The sequence below is a fragment of the Eublepharis macularius genome, chromosome 15 (assembly GCF_028583425.1).
Source record: "Eublepharis macularius isolate TG4126 chromosome 15, MPM_Emac_v1.0, whole genome shotgun sequence".
NCBI classification, from domain to species: domain Eukaryota; kingdom Metazoa; phylum Chordata; class Lepidosauria; order Squamata; family Eublepharidae; genus Eublepharis; species Eublepharis macularius.
The window spans coordinates 31,104,214-31,124,247 of NC_072804.1; the positions used below are offsets into that span (position 1 = coordinate 31,104,214).

At 44.4% G+C, this 20,034-nt stretch overlaps 1 protein-coding gene across 2 annotated transcripts in view; it reads right to left on the reverse strand.

Moving 5' to 3' along the window:
• Positions 1-2,671: 2,671 nt before the first annotated feature.
• NIPAL3 (NIPA like domain containing 3) overlaps positions 2,672-20,034 on the reverse strand; it is a 28,834-nt gene continuing 11,471 nt past the window's right edge. The window contains exons 6-12 of one of the 2 annotated variants that reach the window (XM_054999870.1): positions 18,490-18,611; positions 16,147-16,243; positions 15,362-15,497; positions 12,306-12,394; positions 11,193-11,256; positions 8,879-8,973; positions 2,672-6,736 (exon numbers count right to left, since the gene is read on the reverse strand). In XM_054999870.1, coding sequence (XP_054855845.1) covers positions 6,537-6,736; positions 8,879-8,973; positions 11,193-11,256; positions 12,306-12,394; positions 15,362-15,497; positions 16,147-16,243; positions 18,490-18,611 — 803 coding nt within the window. In that variant the 3' untranslated portion in view covers positions 2,672-6,536. Of the gene's footprint in view, positions 6,737-8,878; positions 8,974-11,192; positions 11,257-12,305; positions 12,395-15,361; positions 15,498-16,146; positions 16,244-18,489; positions 18,636-20,034 lie in introns of both variants that reach the window. The other variant, XM_054999869.1, reaches the window with a different exon arrangement.

Sequence of the window (20,034 nt, forward strand, 5' to 3'; positions counted from 1 at the left end):
TTGGGAAAGCCCTGAAAAAAGATGCTGGTAATCCATACCAGTAAGTACTGTAACAAAACAAAACAAGCCCTTGTATGTCATATTTGTTGTTGCAAGTACGATCCTATGCATCATTTAGCATATGTTCATACTTACGCTTTGCCTCAGCTCTGTTTTTCAGATTTCTGCTTGGTGTCAATTTTCTGCAGTCTTAATAATATTGATGTTGGGTTTCTTGTCCTGTGGATCCTGCGTAATTTACTTTGAGTCTCAAGTGAAAAAGGTGGGCTACAAATGTGAATAAATAAATTTTAAAAAAATTAAGTATGTGCTTGCCAAAAAGAAGCCCCCTTCTTGTAAGAAGAGGTGTCCCCTCAAATCTCTCTACTTCCACTTAGGAGAAAAGTGAAGTGACCCTGAGAAGCAGAAGAGACAGATTTAAGTGGATGCCCCTCCTTCAAGCAAAACTCTCAACTAGTGTTGCCAGCACCAGGTTGGGAAATTCCTGGAGATTTGGGAGGTGGCACATGGGGAGGCTGGAGTTTGACAAGGCAGTGGGCCTCAGTGGGGTATAATGCCACAGAATCCACCTTCCAAAACAGCCATTTTCACCAGAAGAATTGATCTCTGCTGCCTGGAGATCAGTTGTAATTCCAGGAGATCTCCAGCCACCACCTGGGGGTTGGCTACACTAAGCACAGGGAGAAGGTAAGAATGAAATGGAGGCACTGGGTCAGATATAAAGGAAGTAAATAAAGACAAATAAATACCAAGTAGATGAACAACCAAGAAACAAGTTTGTCCAGAATGTGCTACTCTCCCCGCCCCCCCCCCCTAGTAATTGCATGGTCACAACAGATTTTAACCAGTAGCAAGCCATGCTTATAAGCACCGGTAGTAAGCATAATGTACTAGTATAGGGTTGCCCACCTCCAGGTGGGGCCTTGAGTTCTCCTGGAATTACAACTGATCTCCAGATTAGAGAGATCAGTTCCTCTGGAGAAAATGGCAGCTCTGGAGGGTAGACTCTACGGCATCATTTTGCTCTGTATCCCTCTAGGAAACTTTCCTGCTATGTGTATGGCACATACACATGCACACAACATTCTTAGTGAGGATGCAATCAGCTTCAATTTGATTTAAGATAAGCTTTGTATTTACTTAAGGTTTTCAGACTTATGTTAAAGGGAGAATTCTTTCTGGGGCATTTTTTTGCACTTAAAGCAGCTCTGAATTTAAAGACTTCCTAAAAGGTTCTTGTTTCCATCATAGAGGTAGATGCATGAGATCATCTAATATATGCAGGGAAGTGCTGTTTCTCAACAGCTATTGTGAATGGTGAAAACAGCAAATGAATTGATACCTTTTTTAAAAAAAAACCAAACAGGCATTTCAAATTAGATGCTCTTTTAAAGTCAGTACCATTGCCTAAAGCATACCTATGGACGAGTTCAAATGTGCAGCAATTTCTGTATCTTTCTATCTTTTCCTTCAGCTATCAACTAAAACAGCAGATGGCTTCAAGTGCTCTCCCCCACCCACCCAATGTTTTAGTACTCAAATATGAAATGAAATTTTTTCTCCAGGTCAGCTTATGTTTACATCTCTGGAATAAAATCCATATGGCCAGTGTTTATGCTGGCAAGTACCTAGTCAAATTGTGTTGGCAGCATTCCAAGTCTATGATCCGTTCCATTTCACAAATATATTCAACTCTTGTAAAATTTCTTAGCAGAGTTACACCGTTCTGAGTTCATTGAAGTCAATGGACCTAAAAGGATGCAATTCCTCTTAGGAGGACTGCACTATGAAAAGTATACATTAAAATGACATATTGTATCATGCATAGCTCAAGTCTTTGTATCCACTTCCATTTTCCTGTTAATTTATGCAGGGCACACCTCAGCCTGTTCTTTTGTTTCCTACTGGAATTATATTTTTATTCACTCTAAAAGAGTGAACTGGTTATCATGCTTCAACAACTGTGCATTCCCAATCACGTCTTTGCCAAGATCACAAAGGTTGCCCTCGCATGCATACTGAAGAGTACTGGCAAGAGAAGATAGTGCTTTAACTGCTTTTACACCTGTGTACTTGCCAACGCTACCTGCCAGTTTTCTCCCCACCATCACACCAAACAGGGCTTACTTCTGCTGAGTCCAGATGTTTTGGGGTGGGAGCTGTAGCGATCGTTATAATTTAGAGACACATCCTTATAGGAACATGGAGGATGGGAGTTTTTAGAGGATTCCTGATGACTAGAAGGAAGGAACTGCAGGCAGCAGGAGTCAGAAAGGATTCAGGGAAGCTAGGAGAATACCAATGTTGGCTTGGCAACAAACTATTTCATGTATTTTTACTTTGTTGTGCCTCTCATATGATTGAACCCCAATTTATTAAAGTGGCAGGAGCAACAACAACAAAAAAGCCTGATAGGGCTATTGCCATGGACAACAGGCAGGCGAAAGAAATATTAAAACCATATCCCAATTCTCCACTGCAATTTTTTTACAGTACATCAGTTCTGCATGCCACATATCTCCCCAAAATGGATTGAAGCTTTTTTACCTGCTGTCTGGCACACCACTTCACTTAGTTTCAACTAAATTCTCCAGTTCCACTTGCCTTTAGCCTTTAATCTCCTTCCCTTTAAAGCCAGCTTCATGAGTGAAATTATCAATGAACAAGGACCTTTGTTGGGTATACCATAAAATTCAGTTTATTAACACATACTAACATAAAAGCTTTCAGACAGTACAACCAGCCAACATCTGATCTATCTAACAGTGTGGAGTTTTTCTGTGAGGCCATGATCCTGAAAATAAAATGGTTTAACATTGTCAGCCCTCTTCCTAGACAAGACTTTGAGAGTTCTAAAACAAACCAGAGATCAGATGTGTTCCTGCCATGATCAAAAGGGTCTTGCTTCTCTTCTTGTTCCAAGCTACTTCTAGGTATCACATTCTACATATTAAATAGATGTATACGGAGGACTGATAGACAGAGAAGAGCTACTATTCTCCTCAGTTGCAGTACCATGGAAATATGTTTCTCTCACATGGGTGTGTGTGTGTGTGTGTGATTAAATCACAAAACTAGCCAAGGGGTAGTAGAATGGCAAAGACTATCCTTACAGCTATTTTGTTCAGAAATCCATGAGCAGATTAGGTTTACTTTAGCCTCTAAGCTGTACCCAAAGTGAGATCTGGCAACCTGTCTTCTCTCCATCCTTGCCCTTTGCAGACAGAGTTCAGGGAAGAAAAAGGTTTGGACCAAGGAGACAAAACAGAAGCTAAAGTGAGGAAAAACTGTAGCCATTCCCTGCCATGTTTACCATGCCCTAAAACTGCTCAGAACAGCTACGGAATCTAGGTACTACAAATTCCAGTGAATCTGTTGCAAAAAGGGGGGAAGGACTAACAGATTTACAGCAGCGTAAGCTTTTGTGGGCTAGGGATCTTCTAAGGACTTCAGGGCTCTTCATTTTGATCATCGGTGACCCCAAAGCACTAAAAACAGAAACCCTTTCACGGAATGGTTGCTTCCACAATGAGGCAATTCCCACTCCACACAAAGACGTTCTCTGCAGTATCTCTTTGTATGAAAGGGAAGGCAGCATGGTATAACCCAATTTCATCAGACAGAAGCTAAGCAGGGTTGGTACTTAGATGGGAGACCACGAAGGAAGACTCTGCAGAGGAAGACATCGGCAAGCCACCTCTGCTTCTCACTGGCCTTGACAGCCCCTTCCTGGGGTTGTCATAAGTCAGCTGTGACTTGACAACACTGTACACACATCTCCTTGCACACACCCCATTCCTATCAGAGTGATTTCTGTCAGCTTGAAAAACAAAACTCAGTAGCAGAAAGATTGCTACAGTGTCATGACACTATAGCCATGACACTATAGAAAGAAAAAAGTGTACAAAACCCACCCATGGCAGGTAAAGGGAAAACGGTGTTGGATGTGGACAGGGAGGTGCAGAAACCCACATCTTCCCATCCACACGGTAACCAAACATTTCTCAAACTAAAGCAGGTTTGAGAAAAATCCAGAAGGTAGACAATTATAAGACAACGGCACATGGAATCAAAGCAAATACCAAACAAAACTGATGTGGTTTGTGGGGAAAGCAGCACTAAAATTCAGTGTGGAAGCAACCGGTCTCCTCTCTCCCTGATAATCCTGAAGGCCTCCACCTTCTGCTACATGCATCCCTCCCCACTGAGCGTTGGTGGCAGAGGCTAGGGCAATTTGAGTATTCATTTCCTGAAGAAAGGTATTTGCTGCATTCACATGAATACATTTTAAGGCAACCCTGGAAACAATGAAATGCCCTGGAATCTGTTACAAACAGGTAGAAAAGTCTTTTTGACAAGAAGCACAAGGTGTCTCTTTGCACTGTGCAAAACAGTGTTTATATGTACTACAAATCAGAAAAGGAAGTCAACAGACTTTTAAGACATCTTAATGCAAGAGCTGTAGGAAATTTCCTTCAGTTCTCAGGGCACTGTGAAAGCTTCTTTTTACCCTCATGATCTGCTAAGGGGAAAGAAAGGCCTTGCCATAAAGTTATTTTCAAACGTTTAACCGTCATTCTGGGGAAGTTCTAGAGGGCTTTTAAAATGATCTAGTGACATACTGCTCTCCCCACAGGGCTCCTCAGAAGCGGGAACTAACCACCTTTGTTTGTTCCCATTCTGAAATGGCAGGGTGTATACCTGAAAGGCCCATAATATGGGGAATGGAAGATTTAAAAGACCAGACCGCAGGACCACCAAAAAACCAGAACGGGAAGGGGGGGGGGGAGAACCCTGCATCTGCAAACATTCTTTCTGCCTACCTCTCAAAACAAACAATCAAGAAGTGCAAACTACATGCAACTGAATGGTTCCCGTTTTATAAATACCAGGTAAGAAACCATCAAAATAAATAACACAAAGTGCAATCCATTAGTACAAAGGGCCGCTTGGGACTCCAGCCCAGAAACAGATGAATGAGAGGCACAATATTCTGTGGTGGGAGGAGGAAGTTTAAAACAGATGCCGTTTTGTGGTTATAAACAGCAGAGGTCTTCAGCACATTTGTACCAAGAGAAAAACAGCCTCCTGAATTAATAATGGCCACAAGGAGATTCAAAAGCCTGTTCCTCCCCACACACTCTCGCCTCCTCGGAGCACATTTTGCATAGTTCAGAAACGAGCTAAAACCAACTTTGGGGGGGGGTCCCCCAAGCCAAGGGTGCTTAGTCAGTGTTCACCATTAGCCCAGTAATGTTCATGACCCTGCAGTATTAGTCCAAGAATTAATGTCATCTTGCTAAAAAGACCCAAATCTCAGGCATTAGCAAAGGTAACAGACCAAAGGAGAGTCAGCGACACCTATCGGCATCTGCACCATCCGAGTCTTACTGCAAATTCATTAGAAGAAGTGGTCCGGGCACACATGCCCCCTACCCCGTTTTTCAACTCCTACGTCTAATGAAGGATACAACTTACTTGAGCCACTGATTTCAATGGGACGTAAGTATAAACAACATTTTTTTGGTTCAGAGCTACAGGACTCCATGTTCACAGCTGAGATGCGGCAAGAACAATTTGAGAAAAAAAATCTGTTTCAATTCCATCAACTTGCCAAAAAGCCTGGACTCCATAGAGTCGCACCCCTCCATAGAAATCAGTGGAGAGGGAATCATAATAATTAGGGGTTTCATAATGCAGCCAATACAGAAAGCATAGATGGTTTAGGTGCAAATGTTTTAAAATCCTTGTAGATTCAAGGGATCTTGAATATCTGGGTTTTCTAACAGCTAAATGACCCGTGGCATGCCTTGATTTAAAAAGTGCCAGACCCTCTCTTCATGAGTCTCTCTTACAATCATGGTTCTTCCATTTACTTCAATAGGTAGCAACTACCAAACTCCTAGTCCATGTGGGGGCAGGAGAGAATGTATTTTTAAGGACTTTTGCAGACTACTGACTTCCACTGCAACAGAGATGGTAAGAGACCAGCTCAGTGCTGGAGGGGAACAAGAACAAAACCCCATCGTTCCTTCTTATTGTAATCCTTACGCTTCAAAGCTCTGCAGGTTTTCTTCTTGAAATATGAAGCAGCTGGTGGATCACATGAGCAGGACAGCTTGCACAAGAATTCACACGTGGCGATCTGCTTCAGGTTAAAGGGTCTGTGCCTAGAGGGAAGGGGTGTATGAACACAAAATACATTCACATGGGGCAAATGTGTGTGTGTTTAACTTCAGAGTAAGGTGACATATAATTAAAATTCAGCATTACTGCCCTGCAGTTTGATATCACCTTTTGCATTTTGTTCCGTGTAGCATCTCACATTCCTAAAAGAAGGACACTGTTCAGCTTATAGAGGAATGCTTCAGTCTACACTAGTAAAGAAACCTTAGTTAACACAACTGGAAGGAAAACATTTGATACTTATTTAAACCACAGTTCAGCTGATTTTTGTTTTTCCAGTAGAGCAAAAAAGAAAAAGATAAATTAAAACACACAGTTTGCAAGCATTACGCCAGTCCTTTCGAGAGTGTTCACTCTCCTTTGCTGTGCTCCATGACTCGGTAGGGAGGGATAGGTGCTCCTTTGGAGCCATGCTGTTCTTGGACTATAGGTAATGTAGCAGGAGCGTAGATCTCAGAGATGGCATCGTTGTTCTCCAGCGCACCGTAAGAAAAGGAAGGTCTGAGGTCAGGTTGAACTGCGGTTCCATTGTCATGCAAATTCTGCATGCCTTAAAAATGGGGAAAGAACAAAGCCATGAGTCAACAGCTGACATGCCACAGGCCAGGATCTCCACTGTCAGTATCTAGAGATTCCAGTAGCCCGAAGTTCTACTCTCTGCGCCCCCCACATTCTGCCCTTCCATACAGAACAGGACAGCCTGCAGCACATAAAACTTGCACACCACACTAAGAATGATGTTTCAAATATTCAACAGAACAGCAGTTTACCTGACTATATTGCCCACAGAGAATGGTTAAATTCCAAAGTTTTCCACAAAAGTCCTTCTCAAACAACACATCTTTTACATGCCTCCTGAAAGGCTGAGAAACATTCATTGTCAAAACCAAGATGAAGGAAGGTGCTCTCTGCAGCTGTTCCCACCTGTTTTTCTCTCCACCATGTTAAATCCAAAGAGCTCCGCCCAGACTCTGCACTGGATTAGTTAATGACATTGAAACTCCTCTAGAGTTAGCAAGTCAATCTCATTCAGAACTACTGCTTCCCTACCCATCTTGTCAGGATTCAATTTCAGCTCCGTAGTCATAACTTTTTGAAAATGATTTGCAAGAAAACGGCTGAGTGCTAGGTCTGGCTACATCTCAAACATACATTGGCTTTATACAGTTTTAACAAAAATGACTCCCTGAAAAGAATTCTTGGAACTGTATGGTTGTCAGGTGTTAAGGAAATAAGCTCTCTTCACAGAACTACCATTCCTAGAATAACCCAGGAAGAAGAAGCAACTGTTAAAAATCAGAATAATCTGAAACTGAATGTCCTGATTTTATAAATACTTATATATGTAAATGCTGTTGTGTTCAGCATTGACTTGTCTGTCCCCCAACAGGGAGTCCCTCTGCACCTCTTGTTTCCCCCTACAATTTGGAGCAGTGGCAGGAGAATTTTTTTAAGGCCATTAGGCCAACAGCATGTTGTCACTTCCAGGGAAAACCTTGATGACATCACACCTCTCCACGAATTGCCAGAAACTCTATGGTAAAGTTTTCGGTGATTCCTAGAGAGGTCATGCATCACTTCCAGGAGAAATCAGTTTTGCCATAGCATTTTTGACAATTCCTAGAGAGGCATGACATCACTAATGGCTGCCCCCCTATGCTTCCCTCCTCTGGTCACTCATTGAGCTTGGCTAACTAGAATGCTGAATTCCAGGACACCTTCCCTCCAAGCCTCCTCCCCCTACCCATTCATCTGGGAAAGTCCACAGTACAAATAACCTATTCCTTCTGAAAACAAATCCAGGGTTGTGAGAAGAAAGTAATATGTTTCTGAATGTCATTCCCCATTCCGCCCCCAAACCCACAGGAGTCAAGATGGTGAAGAGAGAAATGGTAAAGCCATGTCTGGGTTGCAGGTAGGGAGCAGGTTTTTATACCTCCTGCTCAGGACCTGAAAATAGATTTTGTTTGGAGGGTATCACAGGGACAAGTTTTGAAAATAACAGTAACATTCAATTTATATACTGCCCTTCAGGACAACTGAATGCCCACTCAGAGCGGTTTACAAAGTATGTTATTATTATCCCCACAACAAACACCCTGTGAGGTGGGTGGGGTTGAGAGAGCTCCTAGAAGCCGTGACTGACCCAAGGTCACCCAGCTGGCTTCAAGTGGAGGAGTGGGGAATCAAACCCGGCTCTCCAGATTCGAGTCCCACACTCTTAACCACTACACCAAACTGGCCTGTAGGGTTCCCAATTGCCCAGGCCCAGTGGGGAACTCACAGACCCACACTCTCCCTACCTTAGGAAATTGAAGAGTGGGATTAAAAATAGCTGCCACACTGATGCTCTAGGAATTTCCTCTAGTCTCAGTGGTCTTTATGATAGAGCTTAAGGGAAATTCCTGGAGAATCCCCTGGAATTGGTATCACATCCTCCTCAAACTCCGCCATCCCTAGGCACATAAATCTTCCAGCATTTGCCTAGGCAGTATTGGGAACCCTACAAGCCTGGCCTGTTCCTGGTTTTGCCTATGGCAATGGCCTTTTCCCTCTACCAGCTTGTCACATTTGATGAACTTTTTGCTAGTACAAAATTAAAAATACCTGCAGAAGGGAGTGGAGGACTGACATTTATAATAACTTGTGAGTTTTAATAGGCCCCATAATAGGATGGATTTTTAAGCATTACCTGGCATAGCATCCATGGAGATGTAAGGTTCAAAAAGGATAGATTTCCTCTTGTTTCTAGTGATCAAGAAGACTCCTAAAAATGCAATGAGACACCTGAAAAGAGAAAGAGAAAATGAAGGAAGGAGAGAAAAATAGTTCTGCAAAGTGAATGCAGAAGCAGCAGCATAACGCAAAATCAAATTTATGTCATGGAGGAACTTGCTGTTTCTCATGTTCCTTTCCTTTCAGCACATACATACACATACACACACACACACACACAAGGTTTTCCTTAACCACATAAAGTGTGGTAATGCAACAAGGAAAAGAAATAACAATTCTGTAAGGAGATCTGAATTCTGCAAACTGCATAAATTTCATAATCTGTTTTTATTCTGCTGCCACTAGGTGTAGGGAGGGGCAAAGAGCCATATCAACTACTGAAGCCTCTGGTGGCTTCCACACTGGGACACTTTCTCATTGTGCATTTACCGCTATTACAAATGCAGAGGCATTATCTGTGGTATCCCTCCACTGCCAGACTGCTTTTTGCCCCCCTTTTTTGTAAATATTGGGTATATTGCCATACTGTTAGGATTCAGAGGCCTCAGACTCACCTGGGGCCAGGTTGCTGCCAGCGGGCGTGGAGGGTGAAGCGTGGCAGCCGCCATCTTGAGGGCTCGGCCAGCAATCGGTTCAAATCCCTGCCTCCCAATCACGGGCGGCAGGGATCGGACTGGGGGGGCGGGGCTTGGGAGCGGACTGCAGATTCGCAGTCTTCCCTCTGGTCCGGCTGCATAGTATATCTTCTGTGGCCGGCTCCTGCCTCCTCTCAGTCGGCTCTGTCCTCTGAACATACTATAGTGATATACCTACAACCTATAGCAAAGCTAGGAGAAAGCCTGCTGCGGGGGTGCAGGGGAGAATGCCAGGGCAGAAGGTGATGCACGTGGGGAGGTTTGAAAATCCACACCTTCCACACCGCGGGCAAAACTGCTCTGATTCCAATCTTTCCCAAACAGTCAGGCAGCAAATCAGGACTGGAAAATACTGGGGTTAAGCAAGGAAGGAGAATGGTGGGAGGATGTCAATCTGTGAATGTTCTGGAAAAAATCCTCGCTCCATTTGAAAAGCAAATTCTTCACACAGAAGCACCCGCTGACTTTTCTGGCACCAGAGATATGACTGGTCACCCCCCCACCCCACCCACATGCTTTCAAGGTGACATTATCAATCCTAAAGACCACAAACTTGTTTTTAAAAGGTTAGAGAGACAAGAGCCACTGAATTCTGTTCCTTGTATCATTTTTTTGCTCCCCTCATTTTATTTATTTACTTCATTTAAACCCTGCTTTTTCCCAATGGGGACGCAAAGCGGCTTACATTACTCTGTTTTCCTCCATTTTGTTATCACAACGGCCATGTGAGGTAATTAGGCTGAGGTTGTGACTGGCCCAAGGTCACCCAGCGAGCCTGCATGGCAGACTGGGGATTTGAACCTGTCTTCAAACTAGCATATATACAGACAGAGATCACTATATCTAAACTGCATCCCGCCCTGACAACACAGGAGTCCCCGTCTAGTTGGGAGGCTCCCAGTTATGCAGGAAAATATGGACTTTGTAAATTAACCAAAGTGGAGTGGGGAGGGGAATCAGGTTTGTGAGGGTTGAAAATGCTCCAGAAGAAACAGAAGATTGAGTGACTCGGAGTGTAAAGGTAAAGAACTGAAGGGGGGGGGGGGTGGAAATCAAGGCTTTGAATACATATAGAAGCCTGGAGGGGTAGATTTTCTTGGGGGGGGGGGGTGTTTCCAAAATGTCTCCCTTGCAATTCCTCATAGGCCCCCAGCTTGTAATAATTTAACACTTCAAGTGCTATTTAAAAGCATGGCTGTTTTAAAATAAGCTGGGAACAGAGGCCTGCCTATAGAGGATGAACTGAAAAGTTTGATTCTGGCATTCAAAAGACATGGAGCCACCACATTTTTTCTGAGGGACCAAACGACAACTGATGCAGGATCTTACTGATTGCTGCAGATTCTACAGACGATGTTATTGCTCAGAGTCCTTGCAGTCAGTTTCTAGGATGGTAGGATTGATGCCGTTTACAGACGAGTTTCCCCCAGTGATGTGTGTTCTAAGGCTTGTGGTTGGAAGCCAAGAGATCATGTGCTAACAGTGTGGGTGATAAAGATTCTACATTTTAAAAACCCTGCAAATAATTTGATCTGCTACGAATCTGGCTACCTGGGATCTTCAGTGGGGTGATGATAACCAGAGTTCCAAAGCCATTATCCCACAGTCTTGCTTGACCCGATACTGTAAACTTACCCTAAGGCAAACATACATATATGTAGGACATCCTCCCCAGTAAAGTCCAAGTAAAAAGTTGCACCTGACCCAGAGAGAAGAAAAAGATGACAGAACATTTAATAGGCAGGCACTACTAAAATGCACAGGTCAGATGGGCTGACTTCATCCTTGTGGGCCCTCCCCCTATAATTCCCATAGGTGGTTATTGTGTATGATGGACTTATGCAGTTTCCCTATTGATGCTGCAACTACCATTTCAGTGCAGTGGCAATGGGAATCCTACATGGCAGGCGTCCACACATTTTCAATTTATTTATACTCGGTTTTTCTCCCCAGTGGGGACCCAAAGCCATTTGCAACTTTGTTTTCCCCTCTTCCATTTTATCTTCACAACCAACAGCCTTCTGAAGTAAGTTAGGCAAAGGAGGACACTGTGTGACTGGGCCAAGGTCACCTAGTGAGCTTTGGAGCAGAGAGGGGATTCGAATCTGAGTCTCCCAGGACCTACTCCAACAGTATAACCACTACATCATGCTCTGGTGAACTGCTCCATTAATAATTTTCTCACAGAGGAAGGGAATCTTGTTCTTCCTATCCTGTCCCCCCATTATCCTGTCCATTATCCCTTCCTGACTACTCCCTCCCCTTTTCAAAATGGAATACATGATTACTAGGGTTGCCAGTCTCTAGGTGGTGGCTGGAGATGTCTCAGAATTACAACTGATCTCCAGGTGACAGAGATCAGTTTCCCTGGAGAAAATGGCTGCCTTAAAAGGTGGACTCTGCGGTATTATAGCCAGCTGAAGTCCCTCCCCTTTCCAAACCCTGCCCTTTCCAGGCTCCTCTTCCAAATCTCCAGGAATTTTCCAACTGGGAGCTGGCAACCCTATTGAAACCTCATGAGACCACTTCGTGAGATCTTGGCAGCCATTTTATATTGGCTAGGCAACTTAAAATGGCTGCCAGATTCGTGTGAGATAGTTGCCTAGCCAATATAAAATGGCTGCCAAGATCTCACGAAGTGGTTTTGTGAGATCTTGAAACTTATGAACTATTTTGTTTCATTTTATCTCCCCCCTTCTTTAAAAAATGTTTGAAGATTTAATAGATAGATGGTTTGATTGATATTACCTGCAGTAACAGCTACAGTTGTGGACAAAATGTAACCTACGCTGGCGATCTGGGATGCATCATACAGCTGTGAAGCTTGGGTTAAAAATCTATAGTTTAAAAAAAACAGGCAACAGACAAATTGACTCTGTTGGAACACATCAATTCATAACATTTACTGGCAAACTTGAACACATGAGGCTGCCCTGTCCTGAATCACATCACTGATCTCTTCAAGGTCAGTCTTGACTACTGTGACTGGCAGTGGATCTACAGGGTCTCAGGTGGAGGTATTTAACATTACCTACTATCTAGTCCTTTTAGCGGGACATGGTGCAGACTGAATCTGGGACCTTTGGCATGCAAACCACATGCTCTACCACAGAGCCACAGCCCCTTGGTGTGCGGTCCTGTATGAATTCATGTGGGAGGGGAATTTTGCTCCTTCTATATTGCCTTGTCTCTTCCCCAATGTATTTCAGGTTGAGTCACTTAGCTTCAAGGCCCGGGGTTTTCTGTTGTGAAAACATCAGAGAAAGTTTCTGGAAGTGAGAGAGCCGTTTGACTCCATACTACTATAATGGGCTCATGAACACCTACTAGTTTTAGCAGGACTCTAAGCCAGGCCAAGCATTGGGAGCTTTCCTATCAGTAACAGGGTCCTTGCCCAGTTCTTGCTCACTTCAGTGGGACCTGAACAACAGAACTTATCAGTAGATTCTGCCCTAAAGACAGGATCCATCTGACACCCTCAAGGGCATTCAAAATCTGCCACCTAAACCGGCTGCCTGACTTTGCCGCAGTGCAGAATGGCTTCTGATATCAGCTCGTAGCAAATCATCCCACTGGCTAACAAGGACCCTTGCAGAACCTAATTTTCTTTTATGGCCTACTCCTAGCCCGAGAAATGTTTTATCAATATCATTTTAGGCAACTCTATTTTTATTAACTCGTTTTATTGATTTTTTCCCATTGGCATGAATTATTCTTCATCCGGTATTTGATGAAGGGAACTCTTGAAAGCTTATACCCTGGAATTGTAGTTGGTCTCCAAAGTGCTACTGGACTTGAATCTTGCCGTTCTATGGCAGATCAACACAGCTACCCACTTGAAACTATCTTCTTTTTTACCATTGTGAGTCATCTCAAGCAGCTCAGGACAGGCAGAATACAATTTTTCTAAAATAAACTAGTAAGAGCTGTACAGTCCAGACACTCAGTGTCCTCCCAGGGGCATGGCGGTATCCCAAGGAATACACTTGCTTCCACCAAGCCTAAGGTATACAATTCATACCCATGGGATAAAGAAACATCTCTTCTAAGAACTAGAAAATCCTGCAAAATCACACATCTAGTCCAGCATCCTGTTTCCAGCAGCGCCTGGGACATTTATTGAGTACATTTTCCCTCCATTCCTTCTTCAAAGAGTTCAGGACAGTGTGCAACATTCTCCCCTCCTCCATTTTATTTTCACAACAACCCCGTGAAGGAGGTTAACTGCACGAGAGGGACTGGCAAAAGGTCTCCCACTAAGGTTCATGCCAGAAACGGCATTTAAACACTGGTCTCCTCCTCCAGAATTCTAACCATTTACCATGCTGGTTCCTCTGGGAATTTCACAAGCAGCCCATGGAGGCTCCAGCCAATTCAAAGTCAATATGGTGCAATGGTTGGAATGTTAGATTGAGCCCTGGAAGACCCAGATTCAAATTTCCATTTATCTATGAATTTATTGGGTGTTCTTGGGCCTTTTTCCTTGCCTAACCTACCTCACCAGGTTGTTGTAAGGATAAACAGAAGGAGAGGAGTAAGCCCTCCTGAGGTCCCCTGGAAAAACGTACCAAGGAAATAAACCTAAACCAGTAGATGTCACCACAGCTTGTAGCAGTGAATTATACATTGTAGCAGTGAATTATACATTGTGTGCATTATACGTTTGTTCTCCATTGTCCTGAACCAACTGCCCAAACAGGACTCGTGTTAGTAGAAGGTGAACAATTCTTTCTCCATATTCACAATTTTTAAACATTTCTGTCGTGTCCACCTTTAGATGTTTCTTCGCCTTGAAATAACAAACCTGTCTGTTGCATGGTAAAAAGTTAGAGAAGTTCGATAAACAGAATGTTATGTTCATTAGAATAATAAACTGAATTTAGTAACACCTATATGAATTGTTTATAGAAGGATCGATGAATTTGTAAAGCTCTGTATCCCATTTTCTTTTTACGGAATAATTTTTTTTAATTTAAAAAATATTTTAGACTTCCATCAGAGATACGAAAGAGCCTTCTCGAGGATATAAATGAGCCTCCATGTGCAAAGGCAGTTTATCAGCTGCTGAGAACAAACAAGAGGGACGGTCACTTCCCACTCTACTAGCAAGCTTCTCAGGTGGCATCTGACTGGCCACCAGCAGAGCCAAAGCACTGAACCAGAAGGACCGCTTTTCAGCCAGATCAAGCAAGGAAATCTTCCTGTAGTCAGCTGTAAGCAGAAGAAGCTGTTTGTCAAAAACAGGCTCCTATGCCATGGAACAGGAAACAACTTCACAGCTCCTAAGAGGCCTCCTTCTGCCAAACCAAGCAATAATAACACAATCAGCGCCTCTTTTCTCCTGAGGGCTGATTTATATTTTTTTAATGTATAATTTATTTATCTTGTCTCCCAGGAAAGTCAGACCAGGAGAAATTAGTGTTATCATTGGCAGATAGGAACAAATTCATTACTCTTCAAATGTCAAGGTTTGCTGCTGCCATCATAATAGGAAAAAAGATGATGAGACATGCTGACCCATTAATTGCTCAACTCTGGGTCATCACCCTTGGGATTATACGGTGCTTATATTATCAGATATTAGAGTTTTTATTATCAGATATTTAAATAATGATTCTGTATTTTAATCCTTTCTGTGAAAATGGTCCAGAAACTTTTCTCTTGTATTGTTGCAATGGCTTTTTGCTAAAGCAATAAAGACTGAGACTGAGGATGATGATGTATAATTCATTTCAATTACACTTACACTGCCCTTCAATTGTAAGCTATGGATCTTTTTGAAAAAGAAGTTCTAAAGCACTCACGTTGCCTGGAAGGCAGCTGTTGCCACCATGCAAACCACCATAATGTAGAAAATAGGATAGCCCAGCTGCAGGTTCCCTCGGATTGAAACTGCAATCATGCCTGCAACTGCCTTCACTGTGATGGCTGTCATGGACCCTGGAAAGCATGAAAGACGAGACTTTTTGACAAAGAGAGCTGTGGTTCTCGAAAGCTTATGCTACAATAGTGGGTTAGTCTTAAAGGTGCTACTGGACTCTACTACAGACTAACATGGCTAACTCTTCTGGATCTATGGGTCTGCCAAAGATTTTGTTGTTGTTGTTGTTAAAAACAAATATCCAGTAGGGGGAAACCAGGCATGAAATGGTTGGCCTCATCCAGTCTGGCTCTGTTTTTACAGCTCAAGGGTTCCCCAAACTTGGAATTTTGGGAGCAAGGTAGCAGGCACCATCACAAAGTGGCTCTCATGGGACGCAGGACCAATTACAAAATGTTGGGAAGTTCCAATGCAAGAATACTAGTATCTGGCTCTGCTCCTTGCAAACCAAAATGTGATAGACTAGGCTCTTTCAAACCACTTCTTGTTCTAATGAGCTGGAGGAAAGCCAGGACTGGCCCTCTGCTATTGGGAAGAATCAAGAGGGCCCCAGGAAATAGTCTGGTCTGCACCATGGCACCACGTTGGGGATCACAGTTTGACCTAAACATGTAGACATGCTTTTAGTTGCATACAACAGTTAGAAAACTGAGTGACTTGCTATCTTGGAACTATTCCCAGCAAAGTAAGTGCAAGTGTGAAACTTACCTAATAGCGCTACCAACAGAAGAATCACAACTATATAGTTTGCTTTCCTCTCTTTGTAGAAATACAGCAGCAGGCAGAAGATGATAATCTCCACCAGCTAAGAAAAAGATGAGAGTAGAAATGAGGCAGGGCTGTAACTATGTCAAAACGGTCTACATTTTGCAAGTGACCCTGTTTGTTTTGCAGAAGAAAAAGGATGGGCTTTTCTGGCTTAGATCCCTAGCAACCTCAGAACTGGATTCCACCCCCCTGAAAATTTACAACATTACTAAAATGTCCCAGTATTTATATACATATAAATAAAAGAAACAAGATTTTAAAAACCCAACATTAACATCACTCTCACCAGTAGAAATTCACCTCCTTCCCAACTGTACCCATTCCCAGTACTAAGAATGCAAGAGCCACCCAGCTAGACTGGATTAAGAAATCCATCTAGCTGAACAACCCCTTTCCAACAGGGCTTGGCCAGATAGCTTTGGCAAGTTCCCCATACAATGCACCAGCACAAATGTTCACTATGCCCTACCAGCCAGGACAGCATCTATAGTTGATACCACCAACCCATAATTGAGAAGGCAGCTTGAAGACTGCTCCCCACCATGGTGAGAAACATGGGATCTTCCCCTTTCCTTTCCCCTCCTAAGAACAGATTGTTCTTTTTCACACTGTGCATCAAATAAAAGGTGCCCAGAGATCACAGCCGGTCCTATCATGCAAGGAACCAGAAGGGCAGCAAATTTTCAGGAATATCGATTAAGTAGCATGAAATTTGAGAGTTGCGCCAAAACATCTCAGCAGTGTTGCAGAGGATCTTGGGAGTGTAGATCATGCAATGTACAGCGGAGCTTCTTGGGCCTGGCCTTACTGAAAATCATGCCAAGCTCAAGAAAGGGGTACCCTAGATCATCTATTATGGGGCAGTGGTTTTCATGCTGTGTAACCGAGAACTCTGGTGGGTTTTTTAGAAATTTATATCAGGGGTTTCTTTTTGAGTAGATCAGCAAGCTTGCCTGAAAGACTGCTGATCCACTACTGCCAATTATCCTCTGCAGTGCGCAACCAGGGTTAGCTCCAGATTCTGAGTGACCCATGGCTAAGATGTCCTTCATTTCCACTCTCCCGCTCCCCAACTAGGCACATCGCTTTTGTGGGGTGTGACTCTTTCATCCTCCTCAACTCCAGTTGGCATTGGTGACGGCCATGCCCCATCAGCACACATGGGGGATTGCCCCCAGAGGCCTCGGCAGCATTGCAGGGGCCTTTGGGAGAGATCTCCCGTTCTTGATGGAAGCAGACAGGCCAACATGGGTGTGAGCAGATGCCCCACAGTGCTGATCCTTGACACTGGGCCTAGCACAGAATCTCAGGAGAGGATTAATCTGGATCTGGAACTGTGGGTAAGCAGCGCAGAGACTAAATTTAACAAAATTATTCAGGAGGGTAAAAACCAAGGCCAACTGTGAAGAGTTCCAGGAGGATCTCCACAAATTGGGTGAAGGAAATACTTCTTTACATGACAAAAGAGAGCTTTGGCTCTTGAACGTTTATACCCTGGAAATCTCGTTGGTCTGTAAAGTGATACTGGACTTGAATCTGGCTTTTCAGCTGCAGACCAACACGGCTACGCACCTGAAACTTCTCTATGCAACAAGTGATTAAAATGTGGAATTCGCTGGCCGAGGATGCAGCGATCTCCACAGCCACAGACAGCTTCAAAAGGGGATTATTCATGGAGGCTAGATCTACCCGTGGCTACTAGCCATGGACTAAAGGGCATTCAGAGGCAATAAAGGGAACCTCTGCATTCAGAGGCAATAAGCCTCTAAATTCCAGCCCCAGGAGGCAACATCAGGGGAAGGCCTTGGCCTCTATGCCCCGTTTGTTTGCCCTCTAGGGCAAAGGGTTGGCTACTGCGTGAGACATGATGCTGAACTAGATGGCCTACGGGTCTGATCCAGCAGGGGGCTTTTCTTACGTCCTTATATTCTGCATCACAGTTCACAGAAGACAAAAGTGAGGCCAGTGCCCCCTGTGCAATGAAGGCACATCCTGGAACACAACCCAGAATACTCTGCAGCGCAGAGTTAGACCCTTCATAAGCTGCTTCCTCACATCACTGGACACTGCACTATTATTGTGCTCCAGCAATCATTTGCACTGGATAATCCTGCACGGACAAGCCAATCCAACTACGTATGGATGCAGCTGAACTGTATTGAAGCAAATGGGCTTAGGAGGGTGCACTTCTGTGTAGGAGACGACAACACCATTTTACACACACATGCGCGCACGCGCGCGCGCCTTGTTTCAGTTGGGAAGGGCGGAGGGGGAGGCCCTTACCGTGTACAAGAGAAACGGCCAGCTGACTAAATGTTTTGTGATGTTCTCCCCCGTCATGGTCTCATGACTATTAGGCCCGAAGGTTATCAGCAGATACGTCCCGACAACAGCCAAGCCACAGCCTACGAAGGATAAAACGTAGCGTCCTTTGGCAGGAAGAGGACAGGAAAGGCTGTGTTAGTGGGTTAGTTGGGAGGTACAGAGCAGGCAAGAACAATTACAAAGCCAGGCAAGAGGAATATGTGAACTTTAATCAGAGAACCTCTCTCCCTATCACTGGTAGCTTCCTTCCCTACTACTGGCTGTTACGAAGATCCTTTCTCCTGAGGGCCCACTCAAAAAGATGGTGGAAGATCTATGACTGGATCTCCTACTTGTTAGAAAAAGACAATGGCAGCAGTTTCCTCTCCCCCAATTGGATAAGGACTGTGGGGTGTGTGTATGGGGAGATTTAATCCCACCCCCCAGTGTTTTCCCCATGGCATCTATTTCCCCTTCCTCCCTAGAGGAAAAATAACAGGTTGCATATAGCTAACACCATTTACTCCAGCATGGATTCTGTATCCCTGAGATTCTTAGCCTTTAAAAAGCAAAAACAAAGAGCTTCAAGAGCTCCATGCTGGTGGACAAAAGGCTTAGGCAGTGATTCTACATTACGAAGCACGAAGAAGACACGAAACCCTCCCCCCCATCTAAACAGGGCCCCAGAAACTGGATTCTCAACAGGGAACTCACAAGTAGGGGTGTGTGATTCATGTTTCTGATTCGGGATAAATACCTGAATCTGACCTGATTTGTAAAGATTTGGGATTTCCGAATTGGGCCCAGCATGCTGCACAGCCTACAGCTGCATTTTTTAAAATGCAAGGTGTCAAATCAAAGCTTCTTGAAGAGATTTGAGTCACTTTGGGAAGCTTTGGGGCACTTTCAAACCTTGCAGCTGGCTCCAGCTTACCAGCGGAGAAGGATCCCCCTCATCGGCCAGTTGAAGTTCAGAGGGCCGCTTGCAAGCGGCAGGGAAAGCGCCCTTTCTGCGCTTCAGCTGGCTGGCGGGGGGATCCCCCCCACAGGCCAGCTGAAGTTTAAAGGGCCTTTCTGAGCTTCAGTTGAAGCGCAGAAAGGCCCTTTAAACTTCAGCTGGCCTGCTGGGGGGATCCACCCTGTGGGCCAGCTGAAGCATGGAAAGGGCCCTTTAAACTTCAGCTGGCCTGCGGGGGGGATACACCCCGTGGGCCAGCTGAAGCGTGGAAAGGGCCCTTTAAACTTCAGCTGGCCTGCTGGGGGGATCCCCCCTGTGGGCCGGCCAGCTGAAGTTTAAAAGGCTGTTTCCCTGCTGCTTGCAAGCGGCAGGGAAAGAGCCCTTTCTGCGCTTCAGCTGGCTGATGGGGGGATCCCCCCACAGGCCAGCTGAAGTTTAAAGGGCCCTTTCTGCACTTCAGTTAGCCTGCGGGGGAATTCCCCCCTGCGGGCTGGCTGAAGCGTGGAAAGGGCCCTTTAAGCGTCAGCTGGCCCGCGGGGGATCCCCCCTCCCGCTGGACAGCTGAA